The following is a 26,999-nucleotide window of genomic DNA, read 5'->3' as shown; positions in this document are numbered from 1 at the left end:
ATTCTGGGCTGCTAGTGCACACTAACGGCTCATGTTGAGCCTCTCGTCCACCAGCACCCCCAAGTCCTTTTCTTCAGGGCTGCTCTCAAGCCAGTCACTGCCCAGCCTATATCCTTGCTTGGGATTGCCCCGACCCAGATGGAGGACCTTGCACTTGGTGTTGTTGAACTTCATGAACTTCTAGTATTAACAGGACCTCAAACTTGCTCACAGGAGTCAAACAAAGTGCATTATAATAGAAAAATGGGCCCACTCATGTTACTTTTTAGCAGATGAGGAAGGTGGAACACTGAAGTGTAGCCCCCATCAGCTTGTATGGATTCCAAATAACAGCATGGGCCATAGAAATCAAATGTAACATAAAGCACTATCTAGATGTTAAAGGCTGCACCTCTTAAGTACTCCAGATTGTTTCCACGCAGAGAGGAGCTTAAACAGTTATATATATGACCATCAGTTTACATATCACATGATTTGAGCCACATGTTATAGCTATGCTGTTCACCACAGTACAGTACAGACTCCCCAGGCTAGACTGATAGTAAAACCAACATACCTTCACAGGAGCACTATGGGCTAATTTGCCTTGATTCTGAGTTTTAAACTACTTGCATGTACCCACACGGCACTGTGGTCTACAGTATAAATACACCCTGAAAAGGCTTGCAGTTCTAGGTCAGGGACATAGGATGACAAATCAGGGTACAGAAGTGGGGAGACATCATCCTTAAGAGGAAAGCAATTCCAAGAAGAAAACTGAAGGAAAAAGAGGGCCAACAGTTGATAAGGAAATAAGTTGTTGTGCAATATTTTAAGCAAAAGCAACAGCTTGATGAAGCTGTAACGCTTGTGGCAGGAAAAGGAAATACGTGGAAGATATGTTCAAGAAAAGTTTAATAGAGCGAGAAGGCAAAGAGAGGCTGGGATTATTTTTATTTTTTTTTTTTAATGTGACCAGGATTGATTTTTTTTTTTTGGTGTTTTTTTTGGGGGGGTTGGTTTTTTTGCCTTTTTTTATTATTATTTTTTTCGTGGATGCCAAATCTCATTGCATAGAGACAGAAAGCAGGGAGAGATTTAAAGGAGCAGCAACACGGTGAGAATGACAAAAGAAAAATATTATCTACTCTGAAAGGAAAAAAAAAATAAAAAAAATCACAAACACCTTGCTCTTGTGCTCACCTTTCAATGCCCTTGAGTTGAAAAGAATGTTTCCTAGACATCATCAGGCCACCACCCCATGAAGCCTGCATAAAATGATTGACTTACACTCATAATAAAACAGGGAAAGATTTGCAACCACCATTAGATATTTCATTTTAGGAATATAAACTGTTCAATGAATTATTCAAGTATTATACAGAAAGAAACTCAAAGAGGAAAAGAAACTTACAGCTTACCCCTCTTCCCCCAGCAAAATTAGAGGACAAAACCAATATATTAAAAAAATAAAGGAGGTTGATGACATATTACAAGTATTATGAAGGCCTGCACCATACTGGTGGTTTTCTATACCATTCTGTTTTTTATTATAGTAGATAATAAACTGATTGTATTTGATTCAGGCTATAGCTATACAAATAGTCCTACTGGCTTGAACATTGTTTGATGCATCAGTAAGATGAGCAAGATTCAGCACCATAACAAGAACTCAAATATACAAAGGACTGTATTCTGGTCACCTTTACGCCAATCCACCTTTCACTATTTTCAGTGAAGGTATGATTTCATATGAAAGTGAGCTTGCAAATAGTTGGGTTACGTGAGTGTAAGAAAACAATTTGCCTCTATATTCTTTATTCACTGTAATCATCCTTTTCAAATATCTTGAGCTCCTAGCTCTGAAGTACCAAAACAGCAGCTATCAGAGCAAGGCAGCTTTACAACAAGTTTTCCTATTTTTCCCCACATAATTAGTCTGACATCCTCTTCATTTTGTAGAAATTAGAATATCTTTACAGGACACAGTGATTTCAGTGGAATAAGTTCATTTTACTTCTATTATACTGCCTTTGTACTATGAAAGAAATCAATGCTAATCACATCAGCATTCAATTGTTTTTATGTGCAACAGACTATTTCCTTAAAATGGTTTCCTAATGAGGCATGCAAGCCTATTTATAGCACCTATCTAGAGGTTTTTCAGGAGGGCCTAATGGACTAAAGCTCCTATAAACTTCAAAATTCGGAAAAAAAAAAAGTCCACCTCTTTAGTAAACACAATACCAAAACTGGCTAAAGATATAAACCATAATTATTCATACCGCTTCACGACAGCTGCAAAACCCCAAAACCAAAACTAGCTACTTTCCCCCCGACACCAACACAGTTATACCAGAGCTAAGAATGTTGCTTAGGAAGCGTAATCAACCTTACTTTGTTACAAGCCAAGTATCCCTAAAATTGGAGGGTATTAAATGACAATGCCGAAGACGTAGAGTAACTCAGGAGCTCAAATGTTATATGCTTCACAGGCGGTGTGTTTAATTTTTGCAGTTGGCTTAGCTGATGCAAGAACCACCATCTTAGAAAAGGGATTTGCTATATTACTGCATAAGTGCAGGCAACCTTTTTTGTAAACAAGCACTACCTATACTGGACCTATATCCTCTTCTGTATTTTTTTCTGATAACATCCATTCAGGCAAATACGCCATTCGTTTCATAAACTCAGGAAAGCGGTACCTACAGAACTAATTCCAGTTTTTAAGCTTATCAGAATGCCAAGCATTATTTCCAGAAAGCCTTACATCCTCATGCATCCAGAGCTTGTGCTTCTCATATATGTCAACAGTGTCAAAAAAGGGGATCAAAGGCTCCATGGTAGTACCAGCTGTGGCACTGATAAAGTGGGATGTAACCCTGAAAGTGACAGAAGATTTTGCAAGTCCACATGAGCTCAAAAATGTCTCAGAAAACATATTATGTTTTCCTCATAACTCTAGCAGAACTTATCTCTGTAACGAATAATGACGAACGTTCCTCTTTACTATCACATCTCTTCTCATTTCTCAAATCCCTATTCCATTTCAGGGTGAACTGGAAAAAAAAAAAAAGGTGTTCTTCCAAAAAAGAAAAACCCCCCAAAATATAATGACACCTTATCTGTAGGACTGCTTCTATTTTTGTGTCAAACAGTCTTATATATCCATCACACAACATAACCAAAGTATTGTTGTCCATCAGAAAACTTCCATTACTTTTAATCGGAACCTATCCAAAGACACCACAAGCTCTTAAGTGCTTTTGCAAATGTAGATCCTATTTCTGCTGTGGTGGTAATGTAGCTGAAGAACATTTTCTGAGCTTTCTTGGCTCTCTTCCCAAACACATAAGCAGGTGTATCAGCAATGTGAAAAACAACTGAACAATAACAAAAGCCCCTATTTCAGATCAACCTGAAATGAAATACTTAGGCACTGAATACTGCAATAATTTTAAGTTACTTTCTAAAATAGCTGAGCTGTGAGCCAACGCAGAGTCAACATGTTTCATTTAAAAATATATCAAAGTGAAGCTTTTCAAGTTTTCCTCCAATTTGGAGAAAACTGGCCGAAACAGCAGGCCAGAATTTGACACAAATTAACAGACAGTTCTCATTCGCTTCAAAAACAGATTTTTCAACTATTTTATTATTTCCAGGGGGGAGTAAGGGGGGGAATATCTATATATATCTATATATATCTCCTGCTCTGTCTTTAACAATCAGTATCAGCGGCAATTTTTTGTGAGTTAATGCTGCCAGATTTCAGATAGCATTATCGGATTCAACTGCACATTAACATTAAAAATGAGAGTGAAAACAACAACCTGTCTTTTGATTTTCAGTATTTCAGCCTCCAAGTCAGCTGGAATAGTTTTCCCAGTGTCAAATATTGAGAGAAAAAACACCCACCACAAAGAGAATAACGTCATTTGTTCTTCTGATTATTCTGATTAGGAAATCAGGTATCAGATTCTATGCTTAAGACTATTCAGAGTACTCTATGTTCTGTATTATTTACCATGCTACTAAGTTCACGTCATCTGCAAATTTTACCAGCCATCATTTCATGCTGAGAAAAAATAAAAGCCTGCACTAGAGGAAGAACTGATTCCCAAGTTCATCTTCCACAGCCCCTTTTTCATCCAAGAACTACCTAGACTTTGGTAAAAAGCGATGCTATGCCATTTACACACGGGGAGCCTTACAACCCTTTTGCAGGCCCCTGGTGTTTGCCTGTGCTCACGCCCTGCCTCAGCCCCGCCGCGGGGGGAGGCCATGTCACCCCACAGCTGCCCTCGCCGCCTCGCTCAGGTGACTTGGGCCAGAAGCAAGCTGGAGCACCAGATTGCTGATCCACACTACCGTGGCCAACCTTCCCCTTAATATTTTATGCTATGGACGACTACATTTACTAAGGAAACACCTTTTAAAGCCATTTGTGGTCCAAGGGGCTTCTTCCCCAAACTAGGAGAAGTCAGCTGTTGCGCCCAAACCTCTTTCAGGCAAACACCTTCCAAACCAGTATTTTTGGCTTTTTCAGTGTCCTTACTTAAAATTTTAACGTGATTATATCAATTTGATCTTTAAATTTTGTGTTAGGTGCAGGTCCCCAGGTGTTGGCCATGGGATGCTGCCAGGCGGCCCCTGTGTTGCCGGGCCGGGACTGCCCCGTGCCGGACACAGCCGGTTCCAGCCGGCTCCAACGGCCCCAGCGCAGGGCACAGCTGAGCCCCTCAGCCACGGGCGGGCGCCGCGGGGAAAGCCTGGCTCAGAAAGGGCAAAACGCTGCCCGGCAGCCAGGGCTGAGGGAAACTGGGTGAGAAACAGCCCTGCGAGCCCCGAGGGGAGAGCGGGAGGAGGGGCTCCGGGAGAGGGAAGAGTCTATATCAGTTTTGAGTATCAGCGAAGAAAAGTTACAGATGTGAGAATGTGGTAAGTTTCTGAGTTGCCTGTCAGTGTTTCAAACTAGAGATTCAGAGACTGAGTCAACAGATTCAATCATTGAGGCAACAGGGAGTGGAGGCATCATGTATTTGTAACCTTTCAAAAATAAGAATAACAATGATAGACAGCAATATGAAAATAAAGCACTACAGGGAATATCGCATTTTTTTTTCCAGACATCTTAGCGATACCTATCTTCTTTACCTCATGCTGTCGTGGACAGAAGCAACATCACTCAGTTGATTTTTCTTTCTCCCCTCAATCTCAATTTCATCTCACATGATATGACCATACATCGTATAACTGTGACTATCCTCCATGTTGCAGAGCAGCAAACCAGGGAGAAATACGTTGTCTGGAAGTGCTTCAGTTTGCCCTGCTTTCTCAAAAAAGAATGGGGTCAAGGAGCCAAGCAGAACCTATGGCAATACCTTGAACTTTTGGGATTCGTGGTGGTGGGAACAAGTATGTGCATTGAGGGGTGGGAGTTTCCCTCTTAAATGCCTGGGATGTCTCAACCTTAATAATCGGATTGTGCAAAAGCGGATAAATATAGAACTAGAGAGCACCACAGAAAGAAAGGGTGCTTTTTAAATACAGGTACTACAAACTGAGTTCCATGTAGGCTCCACAAGATGCTGCATTAAGCAGAGAAGAAAACAGGAAGAAAGGTATCAAAGTTTAAACACAAACACTTGGTTCTCACCCATTATGTAAGATCTAAGAAACAAACAGCCTTCCCCTCATCCTGCTCCCTAATTTTGTTTCATGATGCTTCTCACAGAATTTGACAGCACACACAGTTTGTAAAGAGATCAAGGTGAGGGGTTTCCACCCCTCAAGACTGCCAGTTTGCATTTTGGCAATGCCAGGAAATAATAAAGAATTCAGTAATAGCTGGTGTGGGTGTTGTGAGGTTTTTTGGGGTTTTTGTTTGTTTGGTTTTTTTCCTCCTCAATGAAACAGAACTTACATATTCTTTTAACAAGAAAAAGCCTGAAGCAGAACTAAAGAGATATGCCCTAAAGACCTGCACATATTCCAAGAGCGACAAATAGAAAAGAAATATATCTGTAAACCTCTCCTTGAAACCACTGCTGCACCTGTTCCACTAGCCTTATGTAGAGGACAGAAGGTCACATTCCTGTGAGAAGAAAAAAAAAAAAACGACCTTCTAAATAAAACAAGACAGGTCTAAAATGAAAGTAATTCAGACAGACTGAAAATAATAGCGAGTGCTTGAACAGAAGCGCAGAAGAAGATAGACTCCGGCCAATGCTGCCCTAGCTTAAGAGGCCAATTTCCCACCACCGCGAGTTCCAGTAGACCCAAACCCCTTTGGGCAAATCCTTTAATTTGGAAAGAAAAGACAGGTCTCTTGCACTCCCACCTGTGCCCCAAGGAGACCCTCTGATCTAAGCAAGGGCCTCCCACCCCAACCCAAGCTCCTGGGCTGTTACTGCCCCAACAATATGTATTACAGGTAGGAGCACCTGGAAGATTATCACACCCCTGGAAAGGCTGAGGTAAAAAAGGAGGAATCTAATTTGTCCCACATCGGTTTTCTTCCCCAAGTTTCCTGAAATGGCTGAGCAACGCACTGCTCTTTGTGCAGAAGGTGGCAAGGACACCGAATCCCATTCTCTGCCCAAAACACTTTCTACCACCTTGACTCACACCAAAGAGCACCATCTCCTAGAGGCAAATAAGCAACGAGATTGTGGAATACATCTAAGGAGAGTCCAATACTTTTTACTCCATTTTTCCCTCAGGCACAACAGCCACTTTTTACTCAAACTAAATAGGGTAAGACCTGAATAAAGACCTACAAAAAGCAACTTGTAAAACTGAACCCTGTTTTTCAGGAATAGTGAATTTTCTTCAAACCAGTCAGAGTTCATTTTACGAAATGGGATTCCTGCTAGGAGGCAGAACTGAAGGCACACTGCATCAGAAGTAGTTAAGAGCAAGAAAACATTTTTGATAGGCATGGCATGTCTTACCTTTTATCACACTTCACTGCAATTACATTACCCGTCCTGATTCCAAGAACCACTGCTGCTTTCTTCAGTGAATAATGGCTCTTAAATATAAAGAGCAGAAAGTCTGAAGGAGCTTTAAGTGTGTTCCTGCATACATGAAATATAAGTGGTGTATACACACATATATATATTCACATATACAATGTGTTCCTCTTCATTCTTTCCATCCTAAAGAAATACATTGTGCATGACTCAGTTATGTAAAAATGCCAGCATTAAAGAGGAGCCCTATTGAAGTTCACCAGTGTTCTGTTGGTTTGTGTCTTCAGCAGGAGCAGCAATACATCCTTCAGAAGAAGCTCTCTGTCTTCTGTGATGCATTCAGTTGCGCTACACTGTACTATGCCATATAGGAAGCTAACAGTTTTTCTTCAGATGATGTCATAATGCATTCTGATAAGAAGATCACATAAGTGTATATATACATATTTAACAATAGATAATAAACTTATGCACGTTACTGAGCAATTTAATAAACAATTTCACTCAGTAACAAGGGAGAAGCAATTTTGCAATGTTGCTTGTAATTTATGATGGCATTATTATTGAGCAAGACTACCATATAACCATGTAATATCATTAACCATTTAAATTATAGAAGTAACACAACATTTGTATCATGAATACTTACTAAGTGGCATCGTGAATACTTAAGTGGTTGGTTACTTCAGTGTTGGTTACTGCAGTTAGTCCTAAAGCCATAGGTGGAAGCACTAAGATATATAACTACTTAGAATTTATCAAATTAAATGTTAGGGGATTTGTATAATATACAGGAATATTATATATTATACAGGAATAATATGTAAAGGAATAAGTTTATTTGAACTATTCTCCATTGCTTTTGTTTGGGTAATAATATCCTTGACTTTAAAGTGGAAAACTAAACCCATTAAAAACTTTGGTAACTTTTTTATTGCATGCCTTCACGGTGACAAAACAAAAAGCAGACGGGTAGGGAGCATTGTCCTCTGAAATGATATCCCCAAACCACAGCTGAGGCAGCAACATCAGGTTGACTCTCACCATCACCCCATCCTGCAGCTACAAGGTCACGCTGTTCCTCTCCAAATGTTTGCAGGGAGGCAGCCAGTCACCACATAGGGCTGTCACAGTCCATTTGCATCTCTCAAATTTACAGAACAACATACTCTGATTTAAACTTCATTTCATGAGCTCATCAAGAAACATGACAAACTAACACAACAAACAGGAGTTCAGTCCCCTTTCGCCTAGACTAATCAATCATGTGAATTCACTTATTCACCATTCAAGTCATAAAGTTACATAACTCGTTTAATACATAACTTATAACCCATAACTCAATCTGTGCACCTATGAGAAAGTTACCTAGCCAGTGGTGAAAGTGCTCATCCTTCCTCCCCTGTAACAGCGTGGGCATACCCTGTATGACACCATGGAGGATGAAAGCCTCAGCGGTCCAGCTGTCGTGGGATCCACTTCAAAAGCTTTTTAGGTAAGATGGTTTGCTCTGCCTTGCGGCTTGGAGGTTTGGTCTGTACCATTTCCACAAACGAGCAGATTCTGATGAAACTGCCAGACTAAGACAGACAGCAGTTTGCAGATGACAATAGCTACATAATAGCCCTTTAGTTCTTTCTGGCCATCTGTCCTGCCTACATGGCGCTGTCGTTTTGACCTAATGGCACCGCTCCCAGCATACATCAGGCCTTAGCATGAGCTGCGTTAGCCAAAATCTCAGCAGAAGTTGAGTGAACAGTCACAAGGGCGCAGGCACAGCACTGAGTGGCACATCCATCCCACTTACATTGAGTATCCTGGGAGAGTCCCTGAGGCAGAGATGGGAGCAAGGCGGGGAAAGCAGGAGAAGCACAGCTTGGCCATCCAGCTGGCTGTGAGGCATCTTGGTCCTACTAGGCAGATTCTCACATTTGTGGAAGAAATATTTAGGTTTTCTGCTGCTGTTGAAGTAATAGTGTCAGCTTTTATACACCCAGAGGGTGTTGCTTGCTTGCTTTTTTTCACAAATCCCTCTACTCCCTAAACTTTGGCGAAAGTCAGGCCCAAACAGCTCTGTGCCAAGACCATTCAACTTGGCACACAATCCACCCAACTTCCTAGGCTTGGGATCAAACCCCAGAAAGCCTTTCAGTGCAAATCACAGCTCTTTTAAAGTTACTTGCAGCAACAAGACAAGGCAAGCACCCAGCAGCTTGGCCAAAGCAGGGCAGAGAAATGTCACCCAGATGCCCTCTGTGTGCTTTACACCAGTACTTCATTTGTGCCACACAGCTACAAGTAGGAGCAGGCTGGTCCCATGCTCACCCATCTTTGCCCCTGACACAGGTGAGCAGCACTCTCTGTACTTCTTCATAATGGAGGGCATCTTGCTAAATGATCAGAACAAAGGCTTTTTTATTATTATTATTAAAAAGGGAAAAAAATATAATAAAGAAAAAGAGAACTTACCACAGGGTTCATGACCATCTGACAGTTTGGGGGGCTGTTTATTATCAGCAGGGAAAAAAAAAAATCCTGAAAAGAACACCCCTACACTTAATTCCGATATTTGTATTCCCTATCAATTTCTTTCAGCTGAGAATTATTTTATTTTTGAAATGTCTTTGTGTCTTTGTACTGTAAAAAAAATCAAATTCAATATTAGCAGTACTTATTTATTGACATGAAATGTTTAATTCAAACAAAAGGCTGTTTGATCTTCTTATTTGTAAAGAAAATAAACATACTCGGCTTTGGCTGATGAATAACCATTTTTTAGCCCTGCTCTTTGGAACTGTCAAAATTACAATGACTAGGTAAAAAAAGAAAGAAAAAAAAAGCTTAAAAATCGCTATGTGCCCTTAAGCCTAATTTGCTAATACAGGTCAGCAAGATATTTTTGCTCCTTCTCTTCCCTGCAGTAGCAAGCAGGAAAAGCAGCTCAATTGAAGGATGTGCCTTCAGGTGACTATGTGCTTATGCAGACCATGCTCTCCCATGCAGACCATCATAGGATTTAAGGATCATCTAAGGTTCAAATACTTGCAGGATGTAGATGCTTACATTAAACATTACAATACAAGTGACTCAGAAGCACATAGCACTGCAGGCTCAGAGTTTCCTAATTCACTAAGAATATTTGCCCCCCCACACACACAATGAAACATCTGGGATTTTCAGAAATCGCAGGCTGTGCACTCTGGCACAGGTATTACAGCACTCCTCATTGATGATGTGCCACAGGCAGGCAGTTTATGGAGCCTTACTGCGGTGAGATACTTAATGCGTTCAGAAACAAACAACACAACACATGGAAGTGCAACTGTGCCTTTAGTTTTAACCTCAGGGAAAGACTTGTAGCAGGACAGCAAAACACTTCAGAGGTTTGACATGGTCCCACCTAATGGCATGCAAATGACAGAAAGAGTTTGAATTCTGCATAGTTTATTCTTTTGCAGAATCTGAACATTACATTCTTGGAGATCTTGGGCCAGGATGCTCAGTCAGTGTGAGCTATCATTGCTCTTCCAACCGTGTATGAATTCCCTGAGAGGCGAGAAATTAACTCTCCAAACACTTCCGATGCTGCCTGCTGGCATAGTCTGCCACCTGACATCAGATCGGAGGATTTCCTCTCTGCTCTCTACCCCTTCTGTACTTTCTCGGTTTTGATAGTGCTAGAAAACAGTCTGGGACATAGGAAGTAAAGGATTTTTTTTTCCCCCTAATTACTTATGCAGTTGTACTTCCTAGGCCCATTTGACTCTTTTCCTGTTCCTTCATCCATCAAGTCCTAAGTTTTGGCAGAACACCAAAGCATCAAAGAAGAAGAAATAGTTGCACCCACGTCGTTGTCACTGCAGTTCATGCCTTTTTAAAAGGTTATTATTTGGTATTATTGAGGTTGATTTCTGACAGGCAATTGAAGAAAAAAATTAATTCTAGTACCTCCAATCTGGAGATGCTCCTATCTGCGATTTTTTTAGGTTGAGAAAGTATTTTACCACATTTTTACAGTATTTTCAATTTTCAAAAATTATGTGTTGAAATTAAAATACTATTTATAAAAATATAACCAAAGTTATCTGCCTTCAAAACAGTTCCACCACTGCTTGCTTCTAGATTAAAATGAAATTACAAGTTACTGCCTACCTTACTGCAAGCTTTTTTTCCCCCCCTCCAAAACTCATCCTCCTCTAGAGCTTGAAAAGTTCTAAGTCTCTCTCAATTGAGTGGTGCTAGAAGATTTCACAGGCTGACAATGCACAAACAGGGTTAGTGACCCTGCTCTACTTACCTTGAGAAAATATCCCATCTGCTTCAAATTCCATCCATCCAACATTTCTTCTGCTTCTTCAACTGCTTCTAAAAACTGCAGTTCATACAAGTTTTTGATACAAAATGCACTTAATTTATGCATGAGCTGTGAACTCTAGCTCCCTGGACTGAAACATTCTAGCATTTCAGAGGCATACCTCAAGTTATTTTTGCTGCAAATTGACACCGGACTGTGTAGCACAGTCTTTGTGCCACGCCATCACATTTGAGACATTCTGCATAGGGTCTGTAGTGATGTTGAGTGACTACAATAACCCCAAACCATCAAGTACTGATTTAAGGTAAAATTAGAGTCCTGTCAATTTATGGTCTGTGCAGCAAGGGAGTTTGACAGCTACCTGATGCATGTTATCAAGGGAGTTAAAAATTCTTTAACCAAAATTGACCTGTAAGACAGACAGTCAGGAAACCAATACTGTCTAATGGGGCCTATGTAGGACATGGAAATTATCATGCAGTACTCGCCCATTTCGCCATACAACTCCGAACAAGTCTGAAGATAGACACAACTTCTAGCCAGTACCATGAGCTTGCTAAAAGGCTTGCAGGATGTTTTCTGTCACCTGTAACGCAGAGGACAATGCACTGTGTTTGGCAAAAGTAAATGCAAACACGCAAAAATACTACACTATTTGATGACTTGCATGTAATTGAAATTAGTTTTACTTAATTTGTGCTGCTCTATTAGATTACAAAGCCATACGGATTTTTACCTGAAAACAGATTTATGAGAGATGGTTATAGGGTATAGTTATGCATTATTGCTTAGTACTAGAGCCCAAGGGAATGTTTTCTGCTTTTCCTTTAATTGAACTTTCCTATAAAATTTCTGATTTTCAATTATTTTAAAATATGTGGCTACAATCAAGCTGATATAATAAATTTATTCAATACAGACTTACTAGACATGACATCGAAGCGCTGGTATTTTCTCATTAAACCAAAGTCTGTAACACAACAGTCCTATAAATTTAGCTCAGAAAGTAAGAGAAAAAAACCTATATTAATCTGGGCTGGTCAGATTAATCACACCACCACCTAAACTGACCAGGATAGCTTCAGCCACTAAGTAACAAAGCAGCAACAGGAATTTCATTTGAAGGACAAAAATCAGAAGCTGAGTTTTAAAGCAAGAAAGAAAAAATGCTGAAACTTTGGGCAGCAATCTGGGTGGCTTCTTGGCCTTCTGTGTGCCTTTTTTTTTTTTCTCCATATGGCCAAGTTTGCCTGGAGTGCAAAAATTTAGGCTAATAAGCAGTAAGGGATGTTTGGATGCCAGATTGTCAGAATGATGCTCAAATTAATTATAAACAATGGCTTTGCTATCACCAATGAAGCCAAATGCACGCTTAAATTAATTGCAAACATAAGGAATGAAAAATGGAAGCTTGCACACCAGCTGCATTTTTTTACCCTGCAGATTATACTATGGCCTGTCAAAGGGGACCAAGATACATTTTCAGTCCTTTGCACAAAAAGTTCCCTATCCAAATACAAGTAGTTCAACTCCTAAGGAGGACTACTTAACATGCTTAAAACACGCGATGGAGTAGAATTAGTAAACTGGGTCTACAGTCCTTATCTGATACTAATCAAGAAGTGTGGCATAGATGAGAAGCCTGACAATCCCTTTTCAAAGGTCATCGGGTAAAGTAACATTCCTAGTTAAAAATGACCACATCCACAGTCTTAAAGAAGAGAAAAATATTATCACACGTGTACACTTTACATACTTTCTTCTTCACCTACACTTTCCCAAGGGAATTGTGTATACTATGATTATCTAGATTTCTCTACTCTGATTTCTTCCATTTTTTGTACACATGCTGAAGAGCTAAAAGTATATTCAGATAAAATAAAATATTCAGATAAAAAGAGGTAGGAGCATTGTTTATCAAAACCTGAAAAACGTTGGCTACTTCCATGAACACAATAAAACCGTATTCCAGCATCTCAAAAAATAATTTAAAAAAAGACATAACAAAGCCAAAACTTTTCCTTAAAAGCAAGTAAGTATATGTTGCCTTCCCCTCCAATACATCACAAACAACTCCAGAGTTATTATATGCCTGGAGACCCAGGGTATAATTCTAGGAGGGACAGAATATCCTGTTGGTGCCTCAGCTGACCTTGCAACCATCAGTTCTTTCCTCTGTTTCCCCTTTAGCAATTGTGGAAGTACTTCTCATTAACTCTGTAATTTCTTTTCTTAGATAAACACACATCTGTCTGTACTCCTTTGTATTTATCCTATCTCTTAGCACTATTAATTTTCTGCAAGTGGAACATATTTGCTGGTGCTCTCAAAGCCACTCCTGCTCTATTCTTACCCATTCCCCACTTCTGAAACCTATATTTTCAGTCCTGAAGCCTATCAAAATATCTTTGTCAAAAGTCTGCCTTTTATTCATCTTTCTTTTATGGAAGTTAAGAAAAAAGAGAAAATTATTTTAGGGAAAATATTTGACAAGCTCTATACTGAAAATATTTTTCAGTTAAAGCAGAAACTAAAATTACAGGTAATTTTTTTTTTGTGTGTGTTTCAGATTGTATGTATACCTATATACACACACATATATAGCCATACGTTTGTTGGGCTTTTACAGGGAATTCGTTAAACAAAGGGGTTTAAGTATGTGTCAATATAGCCAAACCAGTCACATACACACTATAGTTTAGATTTTTTAGGAGACTCTTTGAGCAAAGCCATGGCAGGAGGTCATTTCACCCTTTGCTGAACCTGCTGTGCTCCCTCCTACACGGGTCTGTAATGCTCTTCAGTCAATAAAATTGTACATGCAGTTAATCCAGTTGAGGTCAAACATCCGAAAATGTTAATTCCTCATGTATTAGTCCTGCACCTACGCTTTCACAGGGCAGAGCACAGAGATATTAGAAATTTTGATCTGCATGAACAGCAGATTTTAATTCAGTGCATTTGCAAAGGAATACAGTATTTCTTCTGGTTAGTACACCCAAGCCAAGCATGTTAAGATTAGTTGTTATTCACCAAAATGTAAGAGGTGGGTATTTTAAAGTAATTGTCTACAAATGTTCTGCCAACAGCCACTGATGCCCTGAGCAGACGTAAATAGGGAGCGCTTCCAGAAGCCCCTGCTCTCAGCTAAGGGTCTCAGCTAAAGCTGGCTGCCCTGCGCTGGCAGAGCTGAGGTCGCGTCTGTACAACCCGTCTGTTGTCATGCCCCTTGCTGAGCCGGGGAGAAGTGAATACAGTCAGGAAAGGAACCTTTAAACAGATGCTGTCCACTGCTGTTGAGAAAAAAACATATGACCATACCTTGGGTTTGTCTGCACTAAAAGGTCAAGATACAGTAGTAATTGCTATAATTTCACTTGCTACAAGAGATTGGTATTTACATTATGTACATGTCAGTATTCACTGTAACTGCGAGCCATTTCCAAGCTAGACGAATAATGTCAAGGCCACTAGAAAGTTGATTGAAGTAGCAAGGATCTCCTGAAATGATAGGCAAATAAACCAGATTCTGCGTAATAGATTGTTTTCCTCCGCACAGCCTCTGTTATCTTCTGTGAAGTGATTAATTAAGAGGACATGGAAATCAATATGGGACACAAAAAAAGAATGGGTTTCACAGTAATGTTGTGGAAGACAGACATTCCCAAGAAAAGAATATAATGGAGGCTCTAAAGCATTAGGCACCATTAAAAAAATTAAATTAACCAACTAAGTTTTATATCTACATCAGGATGACACATAAGTGTTTGTTGAAGTTATTCATTTTGGCAGATGTTCAGAAGCATCCTATTTTCTTTAGAGCTAGAACTCCATATGTCCTTGAGTATTCAAACAAAACCAAATGGTTTTACATCTTTCAGCTGCTTCCTGGGCTGCACTGAGTAAAGGACTGTGCTCTACTTAACGCCTCTGTAAATAGAGCAAACAAGGTACCTGAAGACATAGAGGGAAAAAATGAACATGGGAAGTCAGAGAAGCATTTCATAAACAATGCTATTGATGAAGAAGGGGGAAATGAAAGTATGCAAAAATCAATCCAGTTCTGCAAAAGCATGACCATTTCAAATAACAGTATCATTAATGAGGGAGTAAGGGGGGGAGGGGGGCATTTTCCTCCTGCATTTATAGGTACATATCAAACTTCAGTATCTAAGTAAGGAAGTAATACCTTGAGTAGTAATTTAGGAGCCTTTTTTTTTTCTCCACTGACCATGCAGAGACCCCTAAATGAGACAGCATAAATAACTCTTCTGATCTGTTAACTAGTCCCAGTGTAGTACTTCCCCCCAAATGTCTTCTGTAGTAACAAAGCCTTTTCAGAGCATTATGAACATTACTAGAAATATAGAATTGCCACAAAATATATACCATACATTTGATAAAACCAGATTTTCATACAAATCTAGTCCAAACTATGAATCAATGTTTCACACATCCATGAAGCGATGTGACAATAAGGCATGTATGTTTTTGGTACTTTACCCGTTTTAACTCTGTATCTTACAGTGTCCCTATAATCAGGAAGTATTTGTTCCAAGGGCGCTGGCTGGTCAGACAGCTCCACATTGAACCCTTTGAAGCCTTCCAGAAGCTGATGGGGGTGGTGAAACTCCAGGACTATTTTCTCCATCACAGATTCTCTTAATGTAACTCAAGACAATCTCCGCCACCTCAAGCAAGAACCACTCTGTGAAGCCTTCAGCATTTTTAGCAGGTAAGAAGTCTAGGCAGAAATGAAGAGAATATGTGAATCAGTGTTAAGCTTTATCAGCCCAGCCAGGATGGTCAGAGAGTGTTTTAGTGACTATGAATATTCTGCTGAGTTTATCCCTGTATATCCATTTCACAGGCAATCAAACAGGAACAGAGGTATAACAAAACATTGAGAAAAGGGAAAAAATGGTTAAGAACATAGGACCTTAGCATGTGAATTTTTTTTTTTTTTTTTTTTTTTTTTTTTTTTTTACAACATTCATAATTATGCTATACTTCTTGCTTCTGGCATAAGTAGTGCCAAGAATGCAAACCTGGCTTCTGAGAGACTGGTCATTTTCTTAGTGACCATCTGCCACTGGGTAAGATGAGGAAGGGTGAGAAGGGAAGCATTCACTTGGTTTGCAGCCATTCCCAGGACACAGCAGTGTACTACTCCTCAACTCCACCTTCCAGCAGCAATGGCAGAACATGTCTCCCAGCAAGAAAGGAAGAATTTAGCCATAAATCTTCATGCTGTTCCAGAGAGGTGACTACCACAGTGACCACTGTACTTTTATGGGAAGAAGTGAAGAGCACAGAAGGTGAACATCCTTTCTCCCTCAGTGTGGTCCTTTCTTCCTCCACATGGTTCTGAAAATACCTTTGTTCATATGTACAGGGGAATTTGGAAGACAGACACAGTTGGAGGATGGGAAAAAGATTTCCACGGCCTTGCTAGTCCCCTTCAACCCTCTGCACAGCTGTTTTAGGAATCCACACCACCAGCAGTTTTCAGCCTCTGAGACAGCAATCTCAACAAATCCTCTTCTCAGATTTTGCCTGATGAGAAGAAACGAAATTTTATTTCTAAGTTTTGAAGAGGAAGAAGGTATAGCAAGGATGAAGAGAGACTGAGAGAACTGACAATGCACAGAGGAAGAGGTTGGAGAAAAGGAATCTTCACGCTCCATGTCCTTCACTTTCTCCTCTCTCACAGGTGGTGGTCCCTAAGGACCCTGCCACAGTAGCTCCACAGCATGCTATTGAGGCCTGTGAGGTCTTCCTGAGAGAAGAAGCCAAGAGGGTAGGTTCTCAGTAACATTTAAGACATAATAATCACAAATAAGATTTTTTTTTAATTTAGCCTTAGCTGATGCACAGATATCTGAAAAATAATTCCCAAAGCTCTCAGTGCAAGTCTCTCTCTCCTCACCCTCTTGCTGGAGACTGCAGATGTGTATTTTTCTTGTATCTCTAGGTTTAGAGATCTGCAGGAATGCCATCAGACTAGGGAAAAAGGTGGAGGGAGAAAAATAAGAAAAGGCAAAGAAGGAGGAGGGTTTTCTACAGGTTGTAGACTGTAGTCCAAAAGGTTGGACTACCAATTTAGACATTATTAATACTTAGCTGAGTAGCAAACTCAGGTTAGTAAACTGAATTCTTGCAGCCTGTCAAGGAAACTATTCTGGCAGTACTGAAGCGGGCATAGCCTTAACCAGGGACTGCCAACAAAGAGGATGGTTCTACCCCTGCCTCCCCATGCCTTTCCCCAACCTTGGTTGAATGTTTTCTGTGATAGCTTCTGTGTCAACACTAGCACGTGGCCATGCAATGGGTCAGATCAGGTCATCGATACAGCTAAAAAAGTCACTCTTTGGGGGTAGGGGAGGGAAGGTCCCAAACAAAAAGAATACCACGCAGAACAACCAGGGTTCAGCAGCTGACTCAGGTCCCTGAACTATGAGGCTGCTGAAACACAGGGCTGAAAGGAGGAGGAAGGCAGGGCCATCTCTTTCAGCAGCAGCACAGACTTTGATCAGCTTTAGCCAAATGCAAAATTATGCTTTCGCTGCATCAGGGAGAAACACAGATATGGTTTTCAAGATTAAAGATATTAATGCATTTTGCCTCAATTCCTTCCCCCCCCCCCCAGCAGGTAGCTTTGTTTCGATGAATTATCTACTTAACAATCAAGTTAAATAGTATCTTTTGATACTCAGTCCATACTAATGAGGAAGAATAAAAGGCTATCAACACACCTTCAACAAGATTGAACTATTTTCTTGTTGTGAATCAGAAAAGATTAGAATTCCTTTTGCTGTAAATTACTCAATGAAAAAAAATAAAAATGAAACAAAGCCACTCACTCAATAGACATCTGTCAACTTTCAGCAAATTTTCTCTCCATAGCTTCCCTGGTGGCAAAGCACAGAAGGTTTGTTTTGTTTCCTCCTGTTGAACAACAAGCATAAAGACATCTAGGTCCATATGCAGGCTTCCAAGGCTGCATGCATAGCAATGGATGTCACACCAGTGTTTAGCTGTAATAAGTCTTGGCCTCTGTACAAAACACTAATGTTTTGATGTTGAAATATTTACCTCTAATCTGTACTCCTGAAAAAAGTCTGGAGGGCAGAACAGGGTATCAATTTACACAATCTAACCTTAATTCATCTTACTTAGATGACTGAATAAGGAAAGAGCCTAGAAGCAGTGGGTCTCTCAGAAGTCAACTCAAACCACTCAAGATCCTTAAAATGAGGTAGCATCCATATTACTTCAAAGGAAGGTGGAATCATGCTCCATATATTATCTATGAACATCACAATTTTATGAATGCCTAAATTGTCCCAAATTTTTTCAGTGTAAATACCTTGTGGGAGTTATCACTGAACTTGCTGAGAAGCCATTGATGTGGTCACTGAGGAACTTTTCCCTTAAATGATTAAGCAACTCCGTCAAGGCATGTTTCTTACATTAATGTCCATCAGATAACATCATGGTGTTTAATGAAGCTGGGGCTTTTGTTCAGAGAGATTCACAATTAAAAAACAGATTTAATGGTCTTGACCACTGAAGACAAAAATCTTGAAAACAATAAAGATGCAAAATTTTAGGCAGAGATTGGGTGCATAACTGAAATTTTCCACAATAAACATTGAAGTTTATCATCCAAATAAGAGTACAAATCAGTGAATAAAAGGGCACTATTTGACTTTTCAGAGTTTTGCTTCCAACAGCAATCTAGTAGATATGAATGACTTTCAGAAGTACATTTTGCTTAAGAAATATACAACTTTTTTTTTTCCCAGAGGGGCAAGTAAGAAGTACATTTGTTATCAGTTGGCTGTTTTGGGCTGGGGTTTTTTTTTTTTTTTTGGACAAGTGTAAGCAATATATTAAAAACATCAGTCACCTGAACTTGATCGCCTACCTGCTTCTGTTACTTTCATCTCTATATCATTTCACTGTATCAGAAAGAAAGAACTCGGTCCAAAGTAGTTGTTTGGATTCTTTCCATTAAATTAATGGGATGGAACAGAAATCCATTTTTACTCTAGTAATGCAGATGATGCCCAAATAATCTGTGTTACCTGCACACAGCTTAAGTTGTGTTCAAAAGGAAAAATAAGCCTCCGTATTTTTCCTACTTGACTCCAAGGGGTACAAATGATGGTGATAATTTTTTAGAAGGTCTTTAATATTAAGTAGATTCCACAAGAGTATTATTTAATGACACCTTTAAACTTGTCTTACTAGCAGCGGCCTTGCAATCCACTCCTGTGCTTCTCTGGACAAGAGTGCAGAGCAGGAAACAGTAGGAGCTGTGAGTACACAGTTTTGAAGAAGGGGAGAGGTTTGTCTATGTCTAAACAGATATCCAACATGTGGATTTTATATTATTCTGATCTAATGGGAGCTACCACCTGTGATTCAGACTTGTTAACTGGATGTCTGAAATCTGTTTTGTTTTGCTATTTCTGTGGCCAGGGCCAGTCAGTTTTCACAGAGCTCTCACCTGTAGAAAGCTTCCTTAGCACTCTCCTTTCCCCAGCTGCCCCCACCTTGTTGTGTTTAGCTAAAAGAAAGGTGGTGCTTCTCATGTGTGATATTAAACAAGTGTTTGAAAACGTATTGCCATCTGTGACGGAAACTTAAAAATGTTGAGTGCTTTCTGCTCTCAATGTGTTCAACAGGAGTTCAAAGTGTTCAGGCATGTCCAGCCCTGTAAAGAAGAATATACCCATGTTCATGAATGTCTGTGCTCAACTTCCTGTTCTACCAGCTCAGCTCCCCTGAACTCAAGCCTGGCCACTTGGACTAAGACTCTTCACAGGACACCACCTCACTTTTACTTGTCTGACTCCCCAAAAAGCAATCTTCAGATCTGACTTCGTTGCCAACTCCTTCTCTGATGAAGGAGAGAAGGTGCATACTCCAGGTTGTATACTTCAGGTGGTATACTGAAAAGCCAAAATAAGATGTGTAAATGGAGTAGCTGGAAATGGAGTGAGGCATCTGATATATCTCCCTTCATGTACAGGTCTGTCCAGGTAAGAGATCAGCCTTTTGTGATGATATAACAACAAAAATATGAAAGACTAAATGAAGAGGTTATGTAAGCGCTAGGGATGGCACCTGAAAGCCTTAAAATTCCTTCAGTCCTTAGTGCTCTGATGAATCATCTACTTTTGTAAAGTTCCTTTTGGCTAGTTTTATATATAAGAGCAATACATTTTTCCAACCTGCTAGGTTTTTAATATAGGCACAATATCAGTAGATCCATTATCAGGTAGGTATTAAGACATCCATGTTTACCACTAAACCATAGAAACAGACGGTAGGTACAAGGCATAGCAATTTAGTAAAAACACTTTTTGCAGCAATTACTTTTTTTTTTTGAAAAAAGGGCTTGCATTGTAGACATTAACAAGGCAAAGAATCAAATAGTAGGCTATCAAAAGAAACATATGCCACTTTCTCTTGAGTGCTATGATTAATATTTCACAAATTCAAAATAAGGACTATATTGGCTCACTTAGTTCTGTTTCATTCCTTATTGATGAAAAGGAAAATAGAGGAGGCTTTCCATTTTTTTCCCCCCACTTTCTTTCAGTGAGCCATATTTCTTACTGAAAAACATCTGTTGTCATTTACATTTCACTAGTTTCTAGATATTTTAGAGCTGTGCTCTTTACTTTCCCATTGATATGACAAGTGTTATTAACTTTTTTTTTAAAACTCACTGCAGATAGGAGAGAAAAGTTTGCAGACTTCTACCCTGCCTGTGCAACTTATAAACATATGCACGAACAAAATAGAAAATAGTTACAAAAGAAACATTTAGGACCTAAAAGCTACCTGAAGAGGTACTTGTATGGCAGTATCATAGTGCTTATGAGGTATGCTTGCATTTTAGAATGGAAGATAGCAACAAACTGATTCTTACATGCAGTTTCAATTTTCTTACTCTCTTCTCCATTATAATTGAGGATTACAGATGAATAGAAGAGTTTTCATCCCTCGGCTACCTCTACCTAATTTCCATTAATTTTCACAGGAAATAAGTATACAAATCATAAGATGAAATATTTGTCTTTAATGACTGTCTAAAATTAAAACCATTAACATTTACAAAACTTTAACCACTGACCTTTCTTTCATTAACTTTGCTCTTGGTTATTTCATGTAATATAAGTTTTACGTTACAATAAAGCCAAGTCTTTCTGAACTTCACTTTTGTTTAATTATTGTTTCCATGAGAAAGGCATAAAATGCCAACTACTCTTCAGCAAGAAATACTGCATTAAGATTATGAATACCTATTTTAATTCTAAACATTGCTAAGATGAATTTAAAGCAACTGTGGAAAAGGACCTAGAGGTATTGTTAAGAGTCAGATTTTTGATTTATAGATTACAAAATGTTTGACTTCTAGATTAACAATTATAAATTTATAGGCTTAATGATTGTATAGATTTATAGGCTAAATGATTGTATAGATTATCATCAGTTGAAATTGCATGTCGTGTCATTGGGAACGCAACTAATTCTCTCTAAATTTGAGATATAATTTTGTATTTTACTATTGCTGTTGGAATTTGACAGAACTTCAAAAGACCAGACCTTATAGAACATTTATTCCACTTTCTTCTGTAAAGTTACTTTTCACTGCATTTGCATCCAGTCTCTCAGCCAGTATATTTACCAGCCTAGAGGTGTGACAGCACACTCAGGAGTCCGCCTGGTCCTACACAGCCCTTTCTTTTCACATCCAAGCAAAACACCAAGCAAACAGATGCCCTGAATTCCCCTGAGCACAAGAATTCTGCCAAGCTGCAGGGCTGGTCTCTCCAACACAGATAAAGAGCAAGGGAAATAGGCATAAAAAGAAGCATATACTGTTCTCACAATGCTTTTTTTTAAGTGAGATGAAGCTTCTCTTTCATTCACCTCCAACATAAGGCCCTTTCTTCATGGCTTAGGAGATCCTGCTATCTTTACAACTAGAATAATGCCTCAGGGGTGTACCTGCGTGTGTGAAAGATAAGTGCAAAATAACATCAAGAAGCTTTCTTCCCTCTGAATTCATTTGCACAGAAGGAGCTTGGAGAGTGAAGAGGAAAGCACTTGGCTCAAAACACTCATCAGATTAGACATCATTCTTGAGGCACAAAGTAGTATCTCATTTAACATGTTGGAAGGAAGCTGGGAGAAGGACAGGCAAAAAGTTTTGAAAGTGGCTGCTCACTTTCAATTTCCTCAGAAAAAGAGAAGACACGGACCACTATAAAGCCTGTCACAACAATTTTGGAAGCTGTAAAAGCTACATCTGCCTTTTAAACAGCTCCTTTGAGTACTCCATGTTCTCAACAAGGGTAATTGAAAGACAAAGCTTTTACAGCTTCTGAAATGCTTGCCCCTGTTCCCTATTTACACAGATCAAGGACAGTAAGAGGGTAATTACTGACTCCTTGGAAATATGCAGCCCACCAAAAGCTTGAAAATTAGTAGATAAGCCCTTTTTCTGTCCTTACCCCTTGCTTATTTGCTATATCAAGTGGACTGAAGAGAGCTTTTGAAGACATTAGCTCTTCACCTTTGTCAAACTCCATTATTTTACAAAGTTCATTTTTCCCCTTGATCTTCCTTTTTAGATTAGCTACCTGCAATGCTCTGCAACGACCTGAAATTGACCTACTTGACCACAGGAGGATCATCCTTGCTTAGATACCTTCTCTGGTTCTGCAAAAGTTATTGTAATTGCATCTACATTGTCTTTTCACTAGGCACCAAAGATTGGACTCCTCCATGCCTGCAGTGGTTCAGGCTTCTGTCTCACTAGATCGTCAATTCTCCCTCAGACAAGGTCAAACACTACCCATACTGCAAACTTGCTGCTTTGCCTCCTAACCCAATGCCCATCCACAAGCTGCTCCACCTGGGAAGCGTGGTCTCACCTACCCTGCAACAGCCACAGCATCTATCTGCACCACTGCCTCAGCGCTCTCTGCAAAAGGCCATGCCACATGCTTGATCTAAATTACTGCCTAAATCCTGCCCATTCCCCCCTCTCTTCCCATTGCTGACAGGGAGGTTATAACACCATGAACAGGTTCCTTCTTGGGACAGAGATAGGACATGAGGCTAGAACTGGTGCTAGATAAGAACAGTTAAATACTCAAAGCCTATTTACTGAAAACAGCCTCTGACTTGAAATTTGCAATCTGCAACGCAGAAGAAGTTGAAATCTTTAGATAATCATTTAAGTGACATATATATACAGGTTCACTTACGATTCATGCCTACAGATCAAGCCTCTATGAGGTGTCTTGCTCTATTACTTTCTATGCTAGTATCCAGAAAATGGTGCCATTAACAGCAGATCGCAAAAAATCCAGAAGATTGAAAGGTTCCTTTCATTACTTAAATATGGCCTTCAAGCTTTGATGACAATTATGTCTTTGATAAAAACATGAGTCATTTTTGAACTGGTACTGGAAATGTTGTTTCATTAAATCACAAAAGGAGAGCTCTCGTTTCTGCATTACAACAAACTACTTCAAACCCCAGCCTGAACCAAATAACAATAAGCATCCAGTGAAAGGCTGAAATATAGAACACAACAGGAAGCAAGATATAATTATTGGTGCCTACAGCATACAACTTAGTGTCAACACCCCAAAGCCACCCAAAAAATCCTCCAGAGAATGCTGAACAGTTCTTAATATCTTTCTGCTGAGGTCAAGCATTTATCCCAGCTGTGTGATAGATCAGTCCTGTCTAGGCTAATAACTATTTCCCTCATCCAGAAATTAAGTAGTTTTTGTTATAATCACTGTGAAGTGTTCCAGAAACAAAATAAAGGTTTGCAAATGGGGAGGGGCAAGAGAGGAAAAGAAAGATCTGTGAGAAATTCAAACAAAGCTCCATACCCAAATAATCAAAGAGTTAAGTAGAAATTTGGTTGGCTAAGTGAACACAAAAAGGCAAGACACAAAACAGGGTGCAGATTGGAACAACAGAAGAGTGGTGGGTACAGAAGAAATAAAGAAAACCCCGACCTTTATAAATGCAGGAAGATCACATCTAGGGCTAAGTGCATGTCAGACATTTTAAAGCACCAGTGGATTAGTAACAATAAGACTAGCCTACAAAAGAATTAAGTCAAATAATTATGGTTTGTAGTCTAGGAACCAAAAGCAGTCCTGGTTTCAACAGAGGGGTCCTACACCCCAGGGACTTTCCTGTCCCCTATTCATTCTGTGTCCTCTTCTCCAAAGGGAAAGCAATCTCTCAACTCTTTGCAGGTGGCAGCAGAGGATGGGACACTGGGGACCCTCCTACCCCAGGGATACATCTTCTTTATCCCAGGGTGTTCCTGGGGTACAGCATGGCTCCCCCCCAGATCAGCTTACTAGCTGATGCTATGGATCCTGGAGAGAAGTGAAAATAGTACAGAGCTGCTCCCTCACTGATGTGCTGAACTATTGATTCACACATTTCTGGAGTTTTAAGTGATGCAAATCAATATTTGGCCTATAATCAAGTTAGGTGTGACAGAGGCAGCGCATCTTCAGTAAGTCCATTGCAGAGTGACGCTGCTAATGTCATAGTTTGGAAAACTAGTGCTGCTTACAAATGGTATGCACGCTGGATGTCAGCATACAGCATTTTTCCCCTCGGTATGTGAATGCAGAGCCAATTCAATCAGCACATACCCCCAAGCATCTGGAAACAACAAATCAAAGCCACTAATCACACATTAACAGAAGCTAAATTAAAAAAAGGTGTGCTTTATAATACTACAAACTTAGCAGTGACACCAGCCAGAGAGACATGAAACAACTCATAAATAAGGCAATTCTGCAAGGGAAAACTGCACATTTTCCTGTGGTGCTCATAGTACTCAGACATTTAGGAAAATTTAAACGACACTCTAAAAAACTCCCTTATGCCTCCATGTTATTATAACTACAATAATTTAATTAAACCTTTTTTTCTAGTCATTGGGATGATACAGCTATACTTCAAATTGTAGTTTTTTTAAAAAAGTAAAACCCAAGTAACATTGTGAAACATTTTTCATGCTTAGAGTAAAAATGCAACAGTGCGTGTTGCACCCAGAAATATTCCTCAATCAATCTGACTAAGTCACACAACTAAATAACTGTGTAATACAATAGTAGCCATGACAGTATTGCTTAAAACCTGCTTTGAAAAGACACCTGAAACTAAACAAGAATCAGGCAATCTACACTCTGCATCACAGAATAATGAGTTACTCATGTTGTGCAAGGCAACAAATAGTTTGAATGATGAAAAAATGAGGTTATAAAATAAAACCAATAGTATTCTTATCTTGATGAACATGTTTTTACTGTAAAAAATTGTAAAAGTGTGTTCTTAAACTGATTTTTTAATAAAGTGCTTTATTGTTTTGTTTGCTTTTAATTTTTCATAGAAAATTGAGAAAATACAATGAAAGAATTTTACTCAGCTTAATTTTTTTTTTAATAAAACTGAAATAATTTCTTATTTAAAAGATTGTGATTGAAATTGAAAAGATTGCACTGTAAGTGAAAGTATTTTTTCCTATTCCAGGAATGATATTGGAAAAAATATAGCAGAACAATTAACTAAAGTTGTTTACATATTTTGTCAAATTTCAGTCATTTTATGGTTAAAATATATTTTGTTATACAATCATGCTTAATATCTAAACACACAGTAATTTTGAAATAACTTTATCTTATAGTATTTCTTTTTTAAAAGCTTAAGTTAAAAATTTTTTCTCCCTACGTAAAACCCCAACTGTAATAATTTCTCATGTGTTTCTTCTTTGGTCAACAGGTCTAGTGTTTTCATTGATTCTTTACTGAAGTGTGCTCAAAGACAAAGTGCATGAAGGTACCTCCGCAAGGTTGTTTAAAGAAAACATGCCCAATTGATATTAAAACATAGAATGATTTAGGTTGGAAAGGACCTCTAAAGGTTACCTAGTCTGACCTCCCCTGCAACGAGCAGGGACATCTTCCACTAGATCAGGTTGCTCAGAGCACCATCCAACCTGACCTTGGCTGGAGCATCCACCACCTCTCTGGGCAACCTGTTCCAGTGTTTCAACACCCTCGTTGCAAAACTATTCTCTTTCAGTTTAAATCCATTACCCCTTGTCTTATTGTAACAAGCGCTGCTAAAAAGTTTACCCCCATCACTCTTACAAGCCCCTTTTAAGTACCAAAAGGCCATTATAAGGTCTCCCCAGAGCCTTCTCTTCTCCAGGCTGAATAACGCTAACTTCCTCAGCCTTTTCTCATAGGAGATGTGTGCCATCCATCTGACCATTTTTGTGGCCCTCCTCTGGACCCAATCCAACTGGTCCATGTCTTTCCTGCGCTGAGGGCTCCAGAGATGGATGCAGTACTCCAGGTGGGGTCTCACCAGAGCAGCGAGGGAGAATCACCTCTCTTGACCTGCTGGCCACATTTCTTTTGATGCAGAAAGCCAACTGCATCCTGGGCTGTGAGCATACACTGTCGGCTCATGTCCAGCTTTTCATCCACCACTACTCCCAAGTCCTTCTGGGCAGGGCTGCTCTCAATCCCTTCCTGTATTAATACTGAGGGTTGCCCCAGCCACAGTGCAGGACTTTGAGCTTGCCTTATTGAATGTCACAACGTTCATGCACTATTTAAAAAGTGGGCTATGTAATGTTTTAGGCTGGCACTACT

General features: G+C 39.5%; 1 protein-coding gene across 1 annotated transcript; it reads right to left on the bottom strand.

Annotated features, from left to right (window-relative positions):
- Positions 1–265: 265 nt before the first annotated feature.
- On the bottom strand, positions 266–19,217 carry LOC128905089 (glutamate decarboxylase 1-like). Its single transcript, XM_054190571.1, is given in 12 exon segments — positions 266–341; positions 1,183–1,247; positions 2,750–2,849; positions 2,851–2,861; positions 3,810–3,863; positions 6,932–7,012; positions 11,251–11,325; positions 13,622–13,706; positions 14,670–14,769; positions 15,772–15,908; positions 15,910–16,012; positions 19,199–19,217. Coding segments are annotated over 12 exon segments (906 nt in total).
- Positions 19,218–26,999: the final 7,782 nt, after the last annotated feature.

This window comes from Rissa tridactyla, chromosome 2 (assembly GCF_028500815.1).
Source record: "Rissa tridactyla isolate bRisTri1 chromosome 2, bRisTri1.patW.cur.20221130, whole genome shotgun sequence".
Classification (NCBI taxonomy): Eukaryota; Metazoa; Chordata; class Aves; order Charadriiformes; family Laridae; genus Rissa; species Rissa tridactyla.
Note: the sequence above shows the minus strand (reverse complement) of the source record. Positions and strands in the feature narration are given on the sequence as shown.